Source organism: Plasmodium chabaudi (genome assembly GCF_900002335.3).
Source record: "Plasmodium chabaudi chabaudi strain AS genome assembly, chromosome: 11".
Lineage (NCBI taxonomy): Eukaryota > Apicomplexa > Aconoidasida > Haemosporida > Plasmodiidae > Plasmodium > Plasmodium chabaudi.
The window spans coordinates 32,805-56,998 of NC_030111.2; the positions used below are offsets into that span (position 1 = coordinate 32,805).

General features: G+C 22.5%; 7 protein-coding genes across 7 annotated transcripts; 2 read left to right on the plus strand and 5 right to left on the minus strand.

Annotated features, from left to right (window-relative positions):
* Positions 1-1,399: 1,399 nt before the first annotated feature.
* PCHAS_1100800 (Plasmodium exported protein, unknown function) lies at positions 1,400-2,895 on the minus strand (the record flags this gene model as incomplete). Its single annotated transcript, XM_016798503.1, has 2 exons — positions 1,400-2,605; positions 2,824-2,895. 2 exons carry the CDS (start codon positions 2,893-2,895, stop codon positions 1,400-1,402), a joined length of 1,278 nt encoding a protein of 425 aa, XP_016653899.1.
* Positions 2,896-4,727: 1,832 nt separating this feature from the next.
* PCHAS_1100900 (Plasmodium exported protein, unknown function) lies at positions 4,728-6,030 on the minus strand (the record flags this gene model as incomplete). The annotated part of the gene is made up of 2 exons (XM_737474.1): positions 4,728-5,840; positions 5,962-6,030. The coding sequence occupies 2 exons, from the start codon at positions 6,028-6,030 to the stop codon at positions 4,728-4,730; spliced, it is 1,182 nt and encodes a 393-aa protein (XP_742567.1).
* Positions 6,031-9,646: 3,616 nt separating this feature from the next.
* On the plus strand, positions 9,647-11,580 carry PCHAS_1101000 (skeleton-binding protein 1, putative; the record flags this gene model as incomplete). Its single annotated transcript, XM_016798504.1, has 2 exons — positions 9,647-10,498; positions 10,600-11,580. The coding sequence occupies 2 exons, from the start codon at positions 9,647-9,649 to the stop codon at positions 11,578-11,580; spliced, it is 1,833 nt and encodes a 610-aa protein (XP_016653900.1).
* A 941-nt stretch (positions 11,581-12,521) lies between these two features.
* On the minus strand, positions 12,522-13,688 carry PCHAS_1101100 (rhoptry-associated protein 2/3, putative; the record flags this gene model as incomplete). Its single annotated transcript, XM_738237.1, has 1 exon — positions 12,522-13,688. The coding sequence occupies one exon, from the start codon at positions 13,686-13,688 to the stop codon at positions 12,522-12,524; it is 1,167 nt and encodes a 388-aa protein (XP_743330.1).
* Positions 13,689-15,572: 1,884 nt separating this feature from the next.
* PCHAS_1101200 (anaphase-promoting complex subunit 3, putative) lies at positions 15,573-17,609 on the minus strand (the record flags this gene model as incomplete). The annotated part of the gene is made up of 1 exon (XM_016798505.1): positions 15,573-17,609. The coding sequence occupies one exon, from the start codon at positions 17,607-17,609 to the stop codon at positions 15,573-15,575; it is 2,037 nt and encodes a 678-aa protein (XP_016653901.1).
* Positions 17,610-19,712: 2,103 nt separating this feature from the next.
* Positions 19,713-22,382, plus strand: PCHAS_1101300 (chromatin assembly factor 1 subunit A, putative; the record flags this gene model as incomplete). The annotated part of the gene is made up of 1 exon (XM_739250.2): positions 19,713-22,382. The coding sequence occupies one exon, from the start codon at positions 19,713-19,715 to the stop codon at positions 22,380-22,382; it is 2,670 nt and encodes an 889-aa protein (XP_744343.2).
* A 255-nt stretch (positions 22,383-22,637) lies between these two features.
* Positions 22,638-24,006, minus strand: PCHAS_1101400 (conserved protein, unknown function; the record flags this gene model as incomplete). Its single annotated transcript, XM_016798506.1, has 2 exons — positions 22,638-23,391; positions 23,612-24,006. The coding sequence occupies 2 exons, from the start codon at positions 24,004-24,006 to the stop codon at positions 22,638-22,640; spliced, it is 1,149 nt and encodes a 382-aa protein (XP_016653902.1).
* Between the last annotated feature and the right edge of the window lie 188 nt (positions 24,007-24,194).

Below are 24,194 nucleotides of genomic sequence, written 5' to 3' on the forward strand. Positions count from 1 at the left end.
TGAAAAACATCGTTTTAATATAGAATGGGAAAATATCACGGGGCAATTTTATGTTAAAATGCCAGATAAAAGTTATTTTTTAGCTAGCTAAATAATTTATTTATTCATAATATTAAACAAAAGTTACACGATTTAGTAATAGTTGTTTATATATTTTTTAAAATTAAATGCACATATTTTAAAACATATAAAACGACCATAATATTTAAAATATAAATTGCATGAGTTTGCTATATATAACAGCAAAAATATATATATTTCAAAATAATTAATTGCAGCATGCAGTTTTATAAAATTCAAATTAATATATAAAACTATATAACATCTCCGAATAAATTAACGTTTAAGTATTTAATATTCATGCAACGTTTTATTCGTTTACATCTATATATATGTTGAATAATGCACCATTTTTATATAATCATTTATTTTAATTATTATTAAATTTGTTAAGAACATATTATATTGAAGCTTTATTAATATACTTATGTAATTTCCATATTAAGTATTTTAAAATAAATACATGTTATACGTTTATAGTTTATATATATTACGAATCTTGTAAAATAAACATGATCAATATAATATTATACCATTATGGAAAATAAATAAAATCCCATAAAACAACTTCTATTAATATGAATTAAAATATTGGTAGACACACTTGAATAATTAATAAAATAATATTATTTATAATAGGTATCTTCATGGTTTCCTTTCCATATACTATAATGCATTATTGTTATGAATATATATGAATATGGTTACAAATATAATGAATAACATTTATTAAATAAATAGACATTTATAAGTAACATGTTAATAGTTATCATGCATATTAACCCCATTTTAACTTTAAACAATAAAATATAAACATGGGCAATTGTAATAACCCCTCCCCCCAAAAAAATATGCATTATAAAGGCATTTTAGTTTAGTCACGATATTCGAATAAAATCTCAATACTATCATTATTAATTCATTTAAATTATAAAGACACATCAAATATAGGTATTATATTTTACGAGACATCTTTTCTTTTGGTTTTTTTAATTTAATGCTTACTCCCATTATGGGTTAAAGATTTAGACATTGTATAGGAGTTAAAAAGTATGAGAATGTATACATTTTGTTAATTATATGTATTTAAATTATTTTTATCCCTATTATAATAATATTTGTCAAACATAATAGACAAATAATTACCTTCAAATTATTATAAATAAAAAAAAAAAAAAACATTAACAATAGCTCTAAACTCAAGCGATTGCAGTATACAATAACTTAAATGTTAAAGTAAAAAGTATTAAGTTATAAAAGTAAAAAAAAGTTTATTATATATACTAAAAATATGTTATAAAAATATCGTGCACATTATTTCAATTTAGAAATTAAGTTTTCAACGTTTGCGATGCATTTTTTTATTTTTTTTTTTATTTTGTGCCAATTTTTGAAAAAATTCTATTACATTACCTCCATATTTTACTATAAGAAATAATACAACAAGTGATGAAATTATTATAGGTATTGCCATAGGTGCATTGGACATGAGTTGACTAGTACCCACAAATACTATTACGTCGAATATTACATATCGTCTTATATATAATAACAGAGGACTATGTGCTATTTTATGATAATATTTGCTTTTCCCTATAGCGTCGAAGCCTTCTTGTATTTTTAGAGTATGTATTATTTTGCGAAAGACGCCTGGATTTATATCATTTTTAATATATTTCTTAATTCTATTATAAATTTCAACTTGCTCAAATGAATCATCAATATCCATATAATTTTGGATCAAATTTTTTATCTTTAATTTTGTTCTATTTCTAATACCCATATTATTAATACTATTTTCCAATGATTCTATGCTATCAATTTCTTCAATTTTCAATTTTTTACATATAGTTTTATCTTCTAACAATTTATCCCTTAACATGTTAGCTTTCTCAATTTGATTTTCTAATATCTTATTTTTTATTAATTCACAGTCTTCAAGATCTTTTTTTAGCAACGTATCTAATCGTTTCTTTATACGCTTAAATTCTTTCTTTAAAATTTCTTCTATTAATGATTTTATATTTGCTACTTTATCATCCAATAAATCATTTAATGCTTCTGGTATATCTTCGATCTCCTCGTCAAGTAATTTCACTTCTTTATTATACACTTTTTGGTGTTGTTTATTTGAATTTAAATAATCTGATTTTGAATTGTTCAAATTTTGACGATTTATTTCTTCTTTGTCTAATATTTTATCATCTTCATTTTTATCATTTAATGGATATTCTTTTATTAATTCATCTTCTTTTATTTGATGTTTTAATTCAATATTATTTTTTTTTTTTGATTTTTTACCACTTTTTAATTCATTATGAGCATCTTTATTGGCTTTTGATTTATATACTCGTAAATCTTCAATTAACTCAGGTTTGGCACAAATATTATGGCTTCCTAATTTATTGCCCTTTTCATCAGCATGCAATATAAATGTCTTTTCCAAATTCGTTCCATCATATGATTCTATATTCGATTGCCCCAGCAATCTGAAAGGCACTAATTTGAATGCTTCATTGTTTATATGATTATGAAGTACTGGAATCTATAATGATAAAGAAAGTATATATAATACATATGCTAATAAGTTCCAATATTTCATAATATATGAAAAATAAAATAAATATATATGCTCTATAATAAAGCTAATCCGTTTTTTAATGTCTTACCTTATTCCATTGCAATAGTATTAAAATGAAACGATATATTTCAAATAGAAGCATCTATATATGGGTCATGAACAAAAAAAATTATATTTTTTACAAATATCTTATATTCATTATGAATATAACATATTAAGAATAATATAATGAAATCGGTAAATTCGATTTTCATATATTTTTTAATGCATAAATTATCAAACAGAACAAATTATCACATATTTTTTATCTAAACAGTCCATGCATTCTTTTTAATAGCAAACACAATCAGTATAATGTGTAGATTGCTACATAATTACATATAATGCTATAAACTGAAAAATCGGACCATAGAATTACAAACAAATAATAACATCACAAAATTTAATGTAGAAATAGAAATATAAAATTTTTTTTCAGTTTTATAATTCTATTAATGTAACAAAAGCATTTTTGCTTAATTTTTTTGCCAGAGTAAATTCATTTAATTTACATATTATCATTCGAATTTATTTATAAAAAATGAAATAAAGAAATTAACAATTTTTAATAATTGGGAACATAAAAAAGTTGAATTTTTATTTTATCTATAAAAAGTTATATTGTAATTTTTTTTTATATATTAATATATATTTTATACTTGTGCACAAAAAGTGTTGTAATTATTGTTATATTTTTGAACAAAAATTTACAATAGTATTGCTATATATATTTTATTATAGTTAACGAATTATTTTAAAAATATAGATAATAATTCATATATAGAATTTTATTTATTGAATATTAATAATATAAAATTTATAATATTAATAATAAAATTTCAATATTTTAAATATTAAAGAACAAATGAATTTAATAAATCACCTCATCCTTAAAATATAATAAAATTTAACATAAACATTTTTTTAAACCATACTAAAAATTTTATAATAATAATAATAATAAATAGGAAAAAAAGTCTTAAAAAACATTTCACAAATATTACTCATTTTAATATTAAATTAAACCTGTTATTTATTTTGTTCTTTTGTTGTAAACAAGTTCTTGCCTTATTAAAAAAACACATATACATAATTTAAATGTGTTATTCGTTTTTTCAATAAGTATTTATATTTATAATATAAATTACGAATGCCGAAAATATAAAAACAAATATTTAAAAATTTTTATTTTTAATAATTTGCCAAAAATATAATGGTTTCATATATTTATGTACTTTTCCATTTAAGCCTTTTAATTTCCAATAAAAAATTTAAATAATATTTTAGCTAATATAGCTTCATAGCGTCACCTTTAAATGCATAATATATATTCATTTGCCAATTTTATTTTTATAATGTATATGTTGCCATTCGAATTCTAAGTAAATGTAAAAATAATAGCAGGCTTCTATACATTGGGCTTATTCATATATATTGTATGAATTTATCTTAATAATATTTAAGAGCATATGTGTGTATAAAGTTAGTGATTTCTTTATTGAAATATCGATAAAAAATACTATATATGAATATACAACATGCTATTAAATGTTGTTTCATAAAAAAATATCTCAAATAAAAATAATTAATAATGATATACAGTTCATTTATTAATAATCTTTCTAGATTCAAATCGAATATCCCACATAAAGATATATAATTATATTTAATCACAAAATACACATTAAAAAAATAATAATCATAATAACAAATATTATTATATAAGCAGACAAATGTACGAATTAATTATTCTTGTAAGAATAATTATAATAGTAACAAATATAATTAAAAAAAAAACACATATATATATATATACATACTTGTGTAACGTGGTACGAATAATACAGAAAGTATATTATACCAAGGAAAAAAGTTACAAATACTAAAAATATGATACATTTACATATCATATTATTAAAAAACGAAAAACTATAACAATATTATGAATATTTCACTAAACACTATTGATTACTTATTAATTCTTTATTTTGTTGTTCATATATATTAGACAAATATTGGTATTTTAACAAAATCTTTATCATACAAATTATTCGTTTTCTTTTGATAAATATACTGTTACCCTTATTATACGCTTCCTATTTTTTTTATCGATAGCGTATTTTATTTTCGTCTCGTTTTGCTCTTTTACATTCACAGCATGTGCTTTCTTCGCCGTAGTTATATTTTCTTCAGTCGTAATTTGATCCTCGTCATCTTCAATTATACTTTCACTAGTAGTACTATTTTGATTGCTTTCATCCTCATTTTTCTTATATGTTTTATTTCTCGTTATCAATGCTTTTAAATATCTTCTATTCACAACTATATAATACAATAAAATAAAAAACATAGTTACTGATGGTATTATTAATTCAGATACCTTCTCGACTGTATGTAAACAATAATGTAGAAAAGTATCTAAAGATACATGCTTCGCTAATTCTAATATTACAAAAGGATTAGACAATACTTTTCCGATTTTAGTTGATTTTATGTATGCGGCCATTTTCTTAATATTTATAGGCTTTTTATTTCTAGAAATTTCACTTTTTGTATATTTCTTAATTTCTTTATATATTTCAACATGGTCAAATGGACTTTTACTATTTATAAAGTCTCTCGCAAGTTGTTTAACACGCTCCTTTGCTTCATTATTAATTAACATATTATCTATCATCTCATATAAATCGTCAATTATCACTAGTTCATCAAAATCTTCCCATATTATTATTCTTTTTTTAGCTAATTTGTTCATCAGCATTCTTGTTCTATGCATGTCTCCATTCAATATATTTTCTTTTTTTATTGCAATTCTCCTTTTTTCTTCTTTTATAAAATCTTCTGATTCAGTTAATATTTTTGCGATTTCTTCATTTAATAATTCGTTTAATCGTGATTTAATATTTTCATCTCCTTCGCTTAATAATTCATTTGCTCGTGATGCAATTTCGGTGAGTACCTTTTTTAATTCGTCATCATTTTCAATTCCATCATCTTTAATTTCATCATCTTCATTTTCATTGTTTTCAACATCTCGTATTAATACACCATTTGATAGTTCTTCATTTTCTCTTGACAAGACTGTGCTAAATTCCTTCAATGATCTTATAGCTCCTATTTCTCTCCTTTCGCCATTTAGAAGACCATTTTGAAATATATACTAAAAAAATAAATATATATATGAATATTATACATTCTGTAATGTACACAATTTTAATAATATTGATATGCATATAAAAAAATTAAAAATAATATTTTTTTAGCTTTTTTAAAAATCTTACACTATTCAATGATAGCGATAATAAACCTACAAAGATGAGCGTATATAAGAATTTTTGGATGCAATTCATAGTATACTACTATAACACTGCCTATAGTACTATTCCGTGCACTATATATTGTTAATATTATTATAAAATTTCCATATTATAAATTTCAACATCGTATTTCTAACATACAAGCTATATTTTATTATTTTTTTTTATTCACTTGTTAAAAAAAAGCACACAAACATAGTTATTAATAATTTTCAAAAATTAATAATATACTTTTTTAAACTTTTTTATTATATAATATTTTTACACTATAAAAAATATCTTTATTGTGGCTAATATTTGTAAATATATTATTTATGTTGTCCTAAAAACAAATATATACTATTATATATATATATATATATATATATAATTAATAATTTGATCAAATGCATATATATAATTATATTTTAGATAAAAATATTAAAAATTAATGTACTTTTATATTTATTTCGCTAAATGTATGTAGATTAAATTGCATAATTATTAACAATAAAAAACAAATTTACTTTTAAATATTGTTATAATTTTTTTGATTATTATAAACATCATGGGCAACAACAACAACAACTCAAATTTATTTTAACGACCCTGCTTATAGATTACTGATTTAGGCCGTTTAAATATAACCAATAGTATATTTATTTGTGCCTAAAAAATTAATAGTAATAAAACGCTAATTAGCCGCCTTTGCAATACCATCAATATATTTATATATTAAAAAAAATAGAGGCTTCATATTAATTAGTATATAAAAAATCATCGATCTATAGGTGATTAAAAAATATAATAATGATTATTATTAACATTAATCTATATTAATAAAATTTAAACTGTATATAAAATTTTTTTACATAAATTTTAATATATTTCATTTTATTATAAATAATAAGTTTTTCAATTAAAATTTGTATATTAATTTAACCTTCACCAAAAAATGTAATAGAGCCATGAATATATATATATATATATATTTTTTAATAGTTTTTTATTCAGGTACTGTAATCATTTAAAATATCACATAAAAATGTTACATACATTAACACGCATAAAATATTATGCTGAAAAAACAGGCAGATATGTAAAATAAAAAGTTAATTTTGTTCAAAAGAAGTTTGTCGTTTCTCCATTTACAATAATATTTATATAATATATCTTGAATATTAAAATATGTACAATCGGTAAAATATTTAATTATTCTGAAAATGGTGTAAAAGAATCTTTATAAATTTCTATACAAATTTAACAACTTTTTAAGGAGTTACAAAAATACATATTTCATTTTTGTTTTACCATATTTATACTTTTAAGTTATACACATATATTATATTTACAAAAAATATCATTAAATTATTTACTACAAGCATGTTAAATTATTATAATTTTAGTATTCATTAGACATCAATGCCGTTTTTTTATATTAACACAGCTATTTTATCGATTAAGCTATTACTAAATTTTTTTCTGAAAATACCTTTTTTCGTTTTTCACAAGTAAATAAATCTATTAATCCCCGTTAAACCAATATATTTTATTATATTATTTAAATACAATAAATAATTATATTTATTAATTAAAAATGGGAATGTAAATTAATTATAATAATCCAGTATAAAATATATATTATTTTTTGTATATAATATTATCATTATATAAGGAATATAGATTTAATACATATAACACATTACTACATATTGTATATATGTGAATGGTATAATCAATTAATTTCAAAGGCCTACAAATATAATATCATCTTAGGAATAAAAATAATGAAAATTATGTTACAGTATTTATGATCAGTTGGTGAACATACTATATATTTGTTTTCTACGCTTTTAAAGTTGTAAAAATATAAAATAAAGAATTTTAGTAAAATTTATAAAATAATTTAAAATTTTCATAAAAAGTTATTAAGAAAGATAAACCATAAAAATACCTCCAAATATTTCCTACAGAAATAATAAACTTTTAATGAGATCAATTTTTTTTAAAAGTAATGTAAACTTTCATATGGAATCTATATAAAGTTAACTTGTGATAAAAATGATGCGTAAATATATGTATATGTAAAAATTGTAATAATAATATAAAAAAAATTCAATCACAAATACACACTTATTAATTTTTATGTTATATTCTATTATGAACAAGTTATACTAAAACATAATTATATAATCATTTAGTAAATCAATTATATATCAATGTGGGCTTCATATGCACATTAAATGTTTTTTTACACAAATTTTTATACTTTCAAATTTGTTACACAAACATCGAGTATTATATTTCAGAGCTAAACATAAGTTATGAAATTTATAAATTCACAATATAATTCTATATATAAGCATGTGCTGGAAATTTCTTTAACAAAAAAATTAAAGAAGGGAATTTATATTTCTATATAAAAAGATAGATATTCACCCTAAATAATCGGTTTCTCCAAATGATATATATATATTAAAATTATTTAACCTTTTAAAACGTGCAATAAATATGTAAAAATAAAATATAGCTACAAACCTTAAACCTATAATTATATAGAATAAACTTTAAATATATATGCATTCTCTTAATTATATATTTATTATATGTTAATTAAAATAGTTTGTATATATATTTTTAAATACAATAAGATAAATTATAAAAATATTATCTGTATCCTCTAAAAGGATAGAAACATATTTATAAATAAATATATATATATTCAATATTTTAAATTTGGCAATGAACCGACAATAAAAATGCATATATCTTTTTTATAACTAGTATCCGGCTTATTCATTTTTTTATACACTAAATACTTTTAAATACACAATAAAAATAGCACTAAATATCAATTTGTTCTGGCTTTAATTTAATATAGTTTTTTTATTATGTGTGCTATTTTTGAACAAATATAAAATAGATGCATCTCATGTGTTAAATAAATTATAAATAAATGCATATAATTTTTTGCACATATTTTTTTTTTCTATAAAGAAAACTGCCTCTAACCAATTTTTTAAATAAAAAAATCAATATAATTAATAAAATTTTTTATCAATTATTACATATTCTTCCATTTTTAAAGGCAACATGAGAGTATATGATAGATATTATTATATATTCAGTATACGTCAATTTTATAATAATTTTTTTAGTTATTGTGATCTATAAATTAATTATGAATTGCAATCCTATATCCTTAAAATTATTTTTTAAATAATTTATAATTTAATTAATATAGTTTCTTAATTTTTAAAGCTACTCTTTAATTAAGTCACCAATAAGAAACTGTAAGCACATATTTTATGTAAATTTTTAATATATATTCATTTTTAATACCATTAATTATTAAATGTGAAATTAGTAAAATGCTATTTTTTACATTTGACAGACATAATATACATTATATACATAATTTATATAATTATACTTAGAAAAATAGTACTACATATATTATTTAATTAAAGAATAGTATGCATTACTGAAGCAACTATTAAAAATACAATCTCTAAGGAGGTGTGTAGTATCAATTAGTTTGTTCTTATAAGCTTATTAAGCTATTATTGTTATTGTATATTGTATACCTTTTAAATATAGTCCGCTGGCCAATGTATTATAACTAATTAGAGTTTTTATGTAAAAATAAAAACAATAAAATAATGTAAAAATGGATACTAAAATATCAACTGATACTCCTGAAACAGTTTCTCCAAATATATTATTAGATCCATTTTTAACAAAACCACAAAATACATTGCATACATCTATTGATACATTCAATCCCGAATCTAACAACCCTCTTTTAGATACTAATACATTCAATCCCGAATTCAACAAAAACCCTTTAAATACCGAAAATAAATCTGAAGATACTGAAAATAAGTCTTTAAATAAAAAAAAGAAATCTGAAGATACTGAAAATAAATCTGCAAATACCGAACAAAGCTCTCAATATCACAATCCATTATTAAACACGATGCTCGTTGAAGAACTTCCAAAATTACCTGAGGCAAATCCAATACCCGTTATTGGAGCTGATCCCGGTCCTAGTGTAAACACTGCAACTGATCCTGCTTATGATGCCCAACCATCAACTAGTACTCAAAATTATGATATGCCAACTACAAGTGCCGATTCACAAAATCCAGTAGAAATGCCTGAAAGCGTTGATGAAATGCTTAAGGATCAAGGGTTTGTTAATTTTTTAAACACATTAGGTTTATTAGCCAAATTACAAGAGCAAAATGCGAAGACAGAACAACTAAATGCTATCAATAATAAAGAGGAACATGCAGTGCAAGTACAACCCCCAAAGCAGCCTAAATTATTTTTGCCACAATATGACATCAGCCCACATGGTAACTGGATATCCCCTTTATATAAATTTCAATTCTTTCTTACCTATGTCAATGAAGTTGGAAGAATATTTCGCGGAAGAATGCTAATAACATTATTTACTGTTATTGTTGGCCTTTCTTTATTATATGCTGTTCAATATACCGATTTATCATCTATAATGGTAACAATAAATAAAATAATTTAAAATCTATAATACTTAAGTATAATTCTATATATATGCATTTATATATACATATTTTGCTTTTCTTATTTTTTTATTAGGATAAATTTAAAAAAAAAAAAAAAAAGAAAAAAGAAAAAACCGAAAAAAAAGAAAAAAAAAAAAAAAAAGAAAGAAAAGAACACGAAGAAAGACAAAGGATAAAAGAAAGAAAAGAACATGAAGAAAGACAAATGATAAAAGAAGGAAAAGAACACGAAGAAAGACAAAGGATAAAAGAAAAAAAAGAACACGAGAGAAGACAAAGGATAAAAGAAATAAACGAAAACGAAGGACAAATCATGAAAGACAGAAAAGCAAGACAAAGGATAAAAGAAATAAACGAAAATGAAGAAGGACAAAGCATAAAAGACAGAAAAGCAAGACAAAGGATAAAAGAAAAAAAAGAACACGAGAGAAGACAAAGGATAAAAGAAATAAACGAAAATGAAGAAGGACAAAGAATAAATGAAATAAACGAAAATGAAGAAGGACAAAGAATAAAAGAACACGAAGAAAGACACGGCATAAGAGGCAAAAAAGAAAAAAAAGAACACGAAGAAAAACACGGCATAAGAGACAGAAAAGAAAGAAAAGAACACGAAGAAAGACACAGCCTAAGAGACAGAAAAGAAAGAAAAAAACACGAAGAAAGAAAAGAGCAGACCAAAAAACCAGAATCAACAGGAGAAATTAAAAAACAAGAGCCAACAGGAGAAATCAAAAAACCAGAGTCAGCAGAAGAAATCAAAAAACCAGAATCAGCAGGAGAAATCAAAAATCCAGAATTAGCAGGAGAAATCAAAAAACCAGAGCCAACAGGAGAAATTAAAAAACAAGAGCCAACAGGAGAAATAAAAAAACCAGAACCAACAGGAGAAATCAAAAAACCAGAGTCAGCAGAAGAAATCAAAAAAACAGAGGCAGCAGAAGAAATAAAAAATCAAGAGCCAGCAGCATGGATGATGCAAACAGAACACTACAACCACTCCGATCCAATAGAACAAACAATGTCATTCGCGCCAATATACCAAATTGGCTAATAGAACCGAAAATAAATTTAAAAAAAATAACGAGGGCATAAAATTATAAAATGTTATTTAATGTAAAGTTAGATATAATCCTTTTTAAATCATAATAAAACGATGTATACCTAATATACAAATTATAAAAATTGTCTATGTTTCAAACATAACGATAAACATTGTGGTTATCTAATCACAATTGAATTCAAACACCAACTCAAAATATCTATCTTTAATTATTTGACAATAATAATAGTTTAATACTTTTTAGTACAAAGAAAGTAAATTTCCGCAATCGAATAATAAACAATATATTGTTTACGTATATTTATATATGTATTTCCCATTTTTTAATTAAAAAATATCATACATTATTTTAAAAAATATTCTAAAAGCATGTCCATACCTAATAATGTATGCTTATGATACATTTTTTAAACGGATGTATTATGATTATTTTATTTCTCACATTCTTGTCATTTTAACAATTATAATAATATAATTATTATCGGTTCTACATGAACTTAATATTTTTTAAAAACTTTAAATAATGCTTAAAATTTACTAAATCGTTATCAAATGATGCAAGGGGGAAATATATTACCCTTTGCCAGTATACCTTTGAATGTCTAAAAAAATCTTCAACTAAAAATATGGATATAAAATAAAGGAAATATAAATTATATCCAATCAAATTTCCATATTTCCCCATGTTTAACAAGTCATGTGTATATTTGAAACAAATTATAAATATTAGATATGTTATAATTTATTATTAAAAATGTTTATAAGATATATTTCACAAATTTATACAAATATTTTTCTAATAAATTAAATAGCATATTATCAATAAAAAAATATAATAATAATAAAACCCAAAGCAAAAAATATATATATAACTACTACATAAAAAATAAAAACTAATAACTCATATTTATTGATAAAAAAAATTATAACTATCAATCAGGAATCATCTTAGAATCTATAAAATTAGCACCAGCTTTATTAGCATATTTAGTGGCGTAACAATTTATAGTATTATCATACATATCAAGAAAAGTTTCTCTTAAGAAGCTTAATTCGGTTTCCATGTAGTCAACATGCAGTCTTACAAAATTTGGGAAGGTTTTTCTTAGGAAAAGACTTTTTAAATATCTTATACCTTTTAATGATTCTATTTTATATGATTTTTTTTCTACTGCATTGTTAAAATTGCTCAAAAAGCGTATGTATATTTTCGTCATTTTTTCTTTAATAGCTGAAAAAAATCCGTGAACGAAATAGTCGGGGGTTTCATAATAGGTTTTACCATTCACATGACATTGAAAAGATCCGAACATCATTGAAGAATCAAGATATAAAGGAAATAATTTACTACGTTTTCTAAACCATAAGCGTACTTTGCTATCAATATCTCTTCGAACATCTAGTATGGGGCTAGTGACATTTGAATTGTAATAATGATTTTTCAAACTTAATATAGCTAATAATTGGTAATCACGGATAGCTAACTTTACAGGATTTATGGATGGGTCGTCAACATTTTCAACCATTTTAATAGCGGTTAAAGCTTTCATAGGATCAGCTGTAAACTTTGCAGGATCTTCCAAAGTCGCTTTCTTTATCATACCTTTTATGATACCAAGATCTTCTTCTATTTCTTCAACTCCTATTTTTCTTGTAATTATAGTATCGAAATATTTATGAAGTGATGGTGTGTTTACTACCTCAATGAAATCTGTGCAATATTGTTTTATAATATCATATCTTTTTTCATAATAATTCTTTTCTCCGTTATTTATTACGCATTTAGTGTGATAAGAAAGCTTATGAAGCAGGTATATATTAAATGCTCTTATAAAGCATGCTTGATCTTCTTGATTTATAATATTTATATTTAGTTGGCGCATATACCCCACAGCATGATCAGTGCCACGAAATTGATTAAAAAAAAAATGAATCCATGTAGCTAATTTCTCGTCTTTATCATCATGAACTTTAAGCATATGAAACAATGTAAAATTTTCGAAATTAAGACTTGTAAGAGGTTCTGCGCACTTATCTCCATAAGCAACATGGCAGAAAAAAAAGGAAAATAATAAATATATAATATGTTTTGTATTCATTTTGTCTTCACTTCGTTTTATATAAAAATATATGCGGTGCAAATAAAAAAAAATATATAAAATAATAATAACTAATTGTTTTCAAGAAATTTTGTCTTCACTTTGTAAAATTTCACAAACTAAATATTTTTTAATATTATCAACGTACAAAATTATATCTTCTATTAAAGTTCAAATAAAATTAAAAAAAATTACTAATTCATAATGAACAGATTAAAATATCAATTATAATGTTTTTTTAAAGAATATATAAAAAATATTTTTTATTTAGAGATTTTTTCTATATATACACATGTATAATAATGAATATACACAATGTGTTACTATTTAACATTATAACTCTTAAACCTCGATTTTATATTTAAAATTTTATAAATAATTATAAAATTATCAAATAAATCTGTCTATTTCAAAAAATTATATATTTTTTATATCTTTGCACTATGTATGCATAAATGTACTTAATTAATAAACAACTGATTTATTCTTGCACAGCACATTTGGGTTAAATCCTATGCATTAATCACTGCATATCCCAATTTTTTTTTTACTATGCATTTTTTTTGCCTTTTTCAAAAATAACAATGAAACAAATACTTTCATAATATAAACTCGTATTTACACCACTCTGCAATTATGGTGCTGTTGTAAAACTTAAAACTATATACATAATTAAAAAAATATGTGCAAATAATTCACTATATTTTGTATTTTTTTATTTTGGAAAATATACATGTAAAATAAAAGCATATGGTATGAAGCGTGTGCCATAAATATTAAATAATTATATATATTTTTTTTAATATGCCATTGATAAAATTTAATAAGGAACTCCAAAATTTTCGATAAGACATTTTCCATCGTAAATATAATAATTTATAAGTTAAAGCACCCAAATATTTCTTATAATAAATAATAACACATTTTAAAAATTATGACATTTTCATAAACTTAGAAACATGCATAAGAAAATTGTTTTCATCTATATAATAGTGTTATTAGTCATGCTAAGTATTTTTCTTTTTAATTATATAAAATATCCATATCTCGAATTTATATTATGCAAATTAAATTTGTCCTAAGTAAAAGACTTAAAGGAATGCACCTCTATTTATAAAAATTATTTAAAATTTTACACATTTTTGAAGGTTTATTTTTCCTCTTTTCCATTTATAGAATTATTGTTTCATATTTATATTTCTTTATTTTTATATTCTCCCTTTATATTTTTTCTGGCGAAATGCATAGACACATGCATCTATCATTTTTTTAAATAGCATTTGTATGGTTACTATGAAATTACAAATATGTATCACCATCTCAACATTATAAAAAAAAATGATTTTTCTCAATACTCATTTTATGATTATTATACTTTTACTTTCTTTTATTTCGCCTAATTTAAAAAAAATAAAATCAAACGTAAAAAAATAAAGTTACTGTTAAAGAAATAAGTGTAACCGAATAACTATGTATTTCATTAATAAATAGTTATATTTGGTTTCATAAATTATATAAAATATATATTTCTTTTAATTGTCATGATGGTAAAATTTTATTATGAATAGCGATTCCATATAGACTACAACGCATCAAATAAAACAATTTCAAAACATTCGAAAAATAAAATTATATATTACATGGTCGAATTAATTATTTTCATATGGCCTCTATCAATTGAACTTAAAAAAATCCGATTATAATAAGAATATATATTTTTGTAATTCCTAATAAATAATCCGTCTCTCTATATATTTACATGCATACAACGAATAAACACTCTTATGAGATCAAATTTGTTGTTAGCTTCATTCCATATTGTTTTACTTTTTTCTAATATTTTTTTATAACATTTATATTTTTCCTGCATTCAAAAGGTTGCCATTATTCTAATAACGAATTCTCAAAAGCATATATATCTCGAAAATTTCTGTCCATAAGAAAATGCTCGATTTTATTTAACACGCAATCCGAGGAAGCAGTTTTTAAATCACAGCATTTATAAATATATTTCAACATATTTTTGTTGACATCCTGTGAACTTTCAAGGATCATTTCTTTTATTATTTTTTTTGCGGTTTCGAATTTGTTTTCTAGAACTAATGTGAATGCTACAAGCGTGTTTATATAATTACATTTGGGATTTATTTTTTGAGCTTTTAAAAAACTGTTCAATGCGTCTACATTTCTCTTTATTTTTAAAAATATTATACCTTGCATTATGAATAGCTCAATTTTATTATAAATGTTTTCTTCTGCATGCTTTAAACAAAGTAATGCACTTTCATATTTTCCACTGTAATTATATATTGAAGCTAAATATAAGCATATAAGCCCATCTGTATTGTTTAGTTTTAGACATAAGCTTAAATGAAAATTGCACAATTCAAAGCTTCGTTCTTCAAATAATATAATACTTAATAATAAATGCGCTTTAAAGTTACATGGATTTATTTTAAGACATTTTGCCAAAGCTAAAGCTGATTTTTGGGTTTCCCCTAAATATTTTGTTTCACAAGAATAAAGAATATATGAGTATTCATAATATATATTTAATTGTATTGCTTTTCGAAAAAAACTAGCTGCAATTTCTTTCTTATTTTTTAAAGAAAAATAATTTCCTATAACGCAAAGAAAATGCTCATTTAGTTTTCTCTTTGGATAGTCTGTTAAAATATACTCGATTTTTTCTATATCCTTTTTGTGCCAATAACAAGTTGATAAAAATGGTAAATGCTTTGTAAAATAACAGTCTATATCTTGAATAACTTCGAAAAAAATTATAGACTTTTCATAATTCCGAAGGAAAAAATAACATAAACCTTTTATATAAAAAATGCATATACTAAAAATTGGTTCGTTTCTCCATTCTTCTAATATCATTAAACACCTTTTAAAATTATTTATATAAAAATAAAAATAAAACTTTCCTATTACTATTAAATCGTTGATACCAATTTTAGAAATTATATTATTTACTTTACAAATATTTTCGTTTACATGATCTTTAAAATGGTCTGTCCATTCTAAGAAATACCTATTTATGTTTTCTTCTTCAATCAATGATAATATAAAATCACAATTATTTATATTTATAACTTTTATTTGTTTCAAATCAATAAGTTCTATAATACTATTGTCAAAGTTTTCTTTCATATCCTCCTCGCCATCCTTATTATGATTTAATGATCGATTTTTCCATTTTTTATATATGTCTATTTCAAAATTATAAAATTTTGAAACTTTTCTTACTTCTTCCATATACATATTATTACAATAAAACTTTCCATACAACATTAATAACTTTCGAAGTGAACATATTAAAAATGGACATGATTTAAAACATAAATAATAACAATAAAATGATATATCTATTAATACCTTTTTTTTTCTTTCATCAAACCATTCTTCCTTTAACTCTTTTTCATATATTTTACCGAGTAAATAATATCCTATACTATAACCTGGCATACATTTTACATTATAAAAGTTATTTTCATAAACTTTTATATCTTTTTGTTCATAATATTTATACCTATCATCATAATTATTACTTATATTATCATTGCAACTATATTTTAGGAAATCTTCATCTAGGATCATTAAAACTATGTCTTTTCTCTTTTCTTTTTTTAGCTTATAACACGAGTAAACATATCCATATTTAATTATATTATCACAATTATTTTCATTACATTTGTCCTTTGTATATTTGTATAACTCATTTAAATCATCATAGTTTAAATAAGACTCATTAATAAATACGTTATTTATTATTTTATGGTTTTTTTTATAAAAATAACTATCTAAAAGATCTTGATATAATTTCTTTTGAAATTTTAAATTATATTTTTTCGATAAATGAACAGCAAATGCTAAGAAGTCTAAGTAATCAGACATGTTGCTATTCCTTTTCTCCATTTTTCAAATCGAAAAATAAAACAAAATGAAAAAATAAGTGACGTAAGAAAGGCACGACAAAAGAGTAAAAGAAATAATGACAAAGGGTGAAATTTATCTATCGACCACCAAATAAATATAATATATCGAAAATTAAATTAACAAATATTGCCTTTTCATCAAAATACTTCTATAAAAAATATTAAAAAGGTATACCCCTGATACATATAGCTTATTTTATGTTTTCTTATGTAGGCTTTCCCTTATTATATGCGAAAAAAATTAACAGATACATCATCCATATTAGCAATTCAGATATTTCTCATCATTTTTTAAAGCAATAGTATATGACGAATCTTATTCATTTAGAATTATATAATATTATCCAAGTTTTTAAAACAAAATAATTATTACTTTAAAAAAACGACAATCATTAATGCGCACATTATATATGTCTACATATATATCACATAGAGAGAAAGATCATACATATTTTAAGGGTAGGCACTATCCATTTGCTTAAAATATTTAGTTTCTATAAAGCAGGTGATAAATATATCTTAAATAATATACACAGCAATATATTTACAAAATAATCAAAATCCTTTAAGAGGGAAAGCAAGCACACATGTGTGTGATATTAATATGAATATATATATATATAATTTTTTTTTATTGAACCTTATATAAAAAGTGACATTTGTAACAATGCCTTAACTCTTTTTTAGAAACACTCTTACAAATATTAAATTAAAAATGAAAAAAAATAAAAAAATGCTGTAAGTAAAATAAAAAAGGAATACCCCCACTCTTAGTTAAGACACGCAACATTCATTCAGATTTTACACTTGTTATTTTTTTATTGTATTTTGAAAAAAAAAAACGATAGGCTCATAAACGCACTTTTTTCATATTTTACATTTTTGTATTTATTCAAATTTATTTGCTATATAAAGAAGATATTAATGAAATAGTAAAATAAACATAATTGTGTAATTATATAACACATATTATATATTGCACTGATTTCCTTTTTATGAATCCCCATAATTTTATTATTCTCATTATACTTATTTTTTTTTTAATTATGATTTTTAGTATATCTTTTAATATAGATATTTATTTTAATCATTATATCATAAAAGATAAAGTAATATATAAGGAGAATAATTGAAGATATTAACTTATATAATAAAATTAAGATATTATAAATAAGCATGACATATATACAAAATGATCAAAATATATATACTATAAACAAAAATAATAATAATATATTTTTATTGCCATTTTATTTTCACAAGTACAACTTAAAATTAGTTTGTTCCTGTTTTTTATGTGTTCATTTTTTCATTATTTCTAAGATAGACATTGCTATGAAATTATAATATTTATTTATATATTTTTACATTTTTGTTTTCACCTTATCAAATGATATAACTATATATATTTTTTAAAATATTTTTATCATCATATATATTACATTTATGAATATTTATTTATATATTGAGCGAGCTTATGACACAAATTTTTTCTCGTTTGCCCGTATATATTAGTTTTGTATATATTATATATTTTATTTCGTTTTCGTATTAAAACACCAATTTGAAAATATTAAGTATTTCGAATTACACATTTACTGTTCTGCAATTCCAGTAGCATTGTTCCTTTTTTTAAAATTTAAATATGCACATTACACATATGTATATATAATATATACAGTGGAATTCAATTTTTGACATATTATCAAAGCAAATTGGTTATAAATATAAACAAATAATTGGCTTATTTATATTTTCTTTAAAAAATAAAAACACTTAATTTTACAGCCAGCTTTGTATGCTCCTTTAATTTATTTTTTATTTTATTTTTTATATTTCTTTTAATCATTTCATTATTTGACGTATTTATGATAATCCCATATTGATTTCCTTGTATTTCCTCTTTTATCGTAATCCTATCCTTCCCATATTAATATTATTTTTATTTTTTATTCTTATTCCATTCACCTTGTTTTTATTAATTTTTTGTTAATTTTTCGTTTGTTTTGCATTAACTGATCTTTCATTCACCTTCTTTTGCTTTTCGTCTTCTTTTTTTTTTTGTATTTTTTTAATAAGAAAAATGCCACACGTTTATTTGCCACAAATTTTATGGCATAGCAAAGATAATAAAAGAAGCGACCGAATTTATTCAGTAGACATACAACCATACCCAAATTATTATAGTGTAAAAAAGCTACATAAAAAATATGAACGATTTAAAACTTTTCTAAAAGATAAAGAAAATAAATATGAAATAAATAATTTTGATCAAAATATCGAAGATAACGAACATAATACAATATCGCCTTCCGATGATAACAAAAATGTGTCATTAAAAATAGATAAGGCCATAAATTCTGTAAATAAAAATAACAGTAATCATACCATAAATAATATTTATCAAAATAGTAGTGTAAACAAAAACAATCATTTATTAAACGACATTTCAAATGGAGATAATGATAACGAACATTCTTCCCAAAGTAAATATTCGTTTAATAATGCTACCCCCAAATTTTTCGTAGATAAGGATACCCGTCCTCAAAGAAAAAAAGCTATCAAGCTTAATATAGCTACTTGTGGAGCCGATGAGTTTGTGCACATATGGAGGGTATATATCAATGAAAATTTAACAGTTAGATGCTTAAGTAGATTTATAGGACATAATGGTGAAATTAATTGTGTTCGTTTCAATAAAAACGGTAGATATTTAGCTAGTGGTGGTGAAGATAAATTTTTATATATATGGGAAAAAAGCAAAAAACCAAAAAATATACCATTAGGATATGATGCAAGTTTTCTTGATTATAAAGAATGGTGGAATATTGTTGGATCCTTTAGATGTAGTGGTGTTATAAATAGCATTACATGGTCTGATAATGATACGCTATATATAGGTAATGAAGATAATAATATTAATATAATTGAATTTGTTAAAAATTCATCATGTAAAGTTAAAGTTTTAGAAGGACATACAGGAATTATTCAAGGTATATCATTAGACATCAATAGTGAAATATTAGCATCTCTTAGTGCTGATCAAACTCTTAAAATCTGGAAAAAAAAAGTTGATGGGAAATCTTGGAAACTTGAAAACTCTATAAAAAATATTAAAACCGATCAACTCGAAAAAAAATCCACATCATATATTTCGTATAACGAATATGAATACAATGAAAAGAATACTGAAAAAAATGATTATAATAATTCATATAAAAAAGAAGAAAAGCAAAGTCTTGAAAATACAAATAATAATTCAAATACTAGCCCAAATGATGATAAAGAAAGAAGAGATCAGTTTTTATTAGAAAAAAATAGAATAGAAGAATATGATGAAAATAAAAAAATGTTTTTAAAAAAAAAAGACGAACATTTAGAAGAAGATCACGAAGAAGAAGAGGAGGAAAAAAAACTAAAAAGATGTTTATTTTCAAGTGAAGAAATGTTACCATCATTTTTTAGACGTATAGACTTTTCACCAAGTGGCGATTATCTAATAGCCCCTAGTGGAATTCAATTTGAACAAGTTGAAAAAAATAACAAAAATGATGATAATACCAAAACAAATTATCAAATAAAAGCTTATAGTTGCTTTTATATATATCATAAAAATTTATTTATTAAATATAATATTCCTTTTTTTACTGTTTTCTCTCAAACTAGCCATTTTCTAGTAGCAAAATTTAATTATAACACATATAAATTAAGAACACAAGAAAATATATTAAAAAAATGCTATAAACATTTATTGGAAAATTGTTTAGATACAGAAAAGGAATCGAATCAACCTAATAAGAAAAGAAAATCATTTGAAGAATCTTCAATTCTTGCTGAATTAAAAAATTACAATCACCTATTGAAATTAAATTATGAAAAAACATTATTATTTAATGATAAGGAGGTGCAAAATAATGAATGCGACAACATAAGTAGCACTATTTCAGATATCAGTGACCAGTCTGATTACACTAATGAATCAGTGAAAGATTATCCATCTGATTATCCTTTATCTAATAATGCAGATAACCCAGGAGAGCCCAAAACAGTAAAAAACGAATTTGAAGATGCAGAAATGGAAGAAGATGAAGAGGACAGGGACGGTGAAGAAAAGGATGTGGAAAATGACAATACCAAAGATGAAGCAAAAGAAGAAGAAACAAAAAAAACAGAACAAAAAGATCAATCACCAAACAATGACAATAACAAAAGTAATAACATTGATAACATAAATGAAGATAAACAAAATGATTTAGATGCATTATGTGAAAATAAAGATAAAAAAGAAGAAAGATATATATATGCATTGGGAACATTTGATGGAAGTGTATATTTTTATGATAGTGAAATTTTAGATATGCCATTTAGTATAGTAAAAAATATTCATTTATGTCCCATTACAGATATATCATGGAATAATTTAGGAAACATATGCGCATGCTCAAGTTCAGATGGATATGTTAGTTTTTATTATTTTGATAAAAAAGAATTAGGAAATGTTAAATCATATAAAAATTATTATTTTGGTAAAAAATGTAATGATTTAACATTTGATGAAAATTATTTTGAAAACATATATTACGATGAAGTAAATTTTTTAAATAAAGATGAGTTAAATGATTACACATCTAGTGAAGATGAATCTGATGGAGAAATTTCACAATCTAATAAAGATGAACCAAAAGTTCGACGAATTAATTTAATTGTTGGAAATGCTGCAAATTTTGTTTTAGCACAAAATGGAAAAAAATAAAACTGCCCTGTTTTTTTTTAGAACATTTTTTAACCTATTAATGTAAATCCTATTTCGTTCACTTAGTCTATATTGCTTTATTTCCCCCCTTTTTTTTATCACAATTTTAAATACCCTTTGTACTCGAAACTATCATTTTTATATCGTTTTTTTGTATATCATTATATATTAATAACTTTTTCTACACTGTTATTTTACACATGCATATATACGCACGTGCGCACGCTAGCATTAAGTGTGTATAAAATTAACACGTTATTTAACAAATAATTTAAATAGTTTAATATAGTCTATTTTTTTTTTCGTTTTTTTATTATATATTGTGATTTTATTAAAAAAATGAATTCCAGGATTAATAAACAAAACATCAAAAAAATGAGATACCTTTTTTTTCCCTTCGATTGTATGAGCTTTAACAAAGTTATTAACAACATGAATATTAAAATTGTTGTGAATTAGTATTTCTATTAATATATTCTCATTTGTATTATTTTCAAATACAATTTCAAATTTATATATTTTATTTATTAAATAAAATGGATTTTCTGATTCAAGTAAATATATTCGAAGATTATCTGTTATCATACATTTTTTTAAAAAATGCATAGTATTTATTCCTTTTCCACCATCATTTGAAAAATATATTATTTCTATATTAGTTATATTTTCATCCTTTTCTTTATTTAAAATATTTAATTTGCTTTTTTCATCATTTACACAAAATATCATGGAATATTCATCATTCTTTTTAAAATAATGTAACCCATTATGAGTTTTAAACCCCCCTTCTTCATTTTTTATTGTCTCATAACATATATCTTTTAATCTTATATCATTTACCATTATATTATTATCTTCTAAATTTTTCAATCTCAATTCGATATATAATTTATCCATTTTCTGTAATATAACACTTTTTATACAAAAAGGATCCATACTTATAAAATTAAACTCCTTCCTTATTTTTTGTGGTTCATTTTCTACAAAATAATCTACTGTGCAATGTATTCTACGAGTTAAAAAAAAAATAAAATTAAATTATATAGTAAAAAATATATTAAATTATAGCACCATTCTTCTCATACTCATTAAGAAGAGATGCTTTTCATATTTGAAAATAGGTTGTAACATATTATACGCAATTCTCCACGTATCCAAATAAATAAATAAATACAATAATGTAGACGATTATGCATTCCTATTTTTATATTTATTCTATTCAGTCCTACACAAATATGTCCAAGAAGTTAACGACAAAAGAGGTTATGAAATTAAAAAACCCGGTAGGAGGAATATTTATGTCTTCGTTTTTTTTATGAATATTAAACATATTTTCTTTTGTTACAACATCTAGATTTATTTCACTTATTTGAATATCACTTTTAAAATTATTTGATATATTAATTTGAGATGTAAAATTTTGACCATAATATATTTTCCTAGAATTTGTTGGAAGACCAAAGCTAAATTCATTAGATAAGCTAACGTCATCATTATTTGCACTTTTTCCAAAATCTGTATGTTCGATTTCTTTTATCTTAAACAAATTCCATATATTATGATTAAGTACCGGAGGGGATAGTCGAAATAATTCGACTTGTATACCATCCTTAGCTTCGCTCATTTTTTCTTAGTATCATATTTATCTCACACAAAAAATATACATTTATGTGTATATAAACATGTATTTATCAATAAAATTTTATATAATTTTTTTTTAATTCACAATTTTTCCTTTTTATATATCATTATTCATTCTTATTCTTTACAATCTTCTGTTTTATAGGTTTAAATTTTTCCTTCAAAACTATT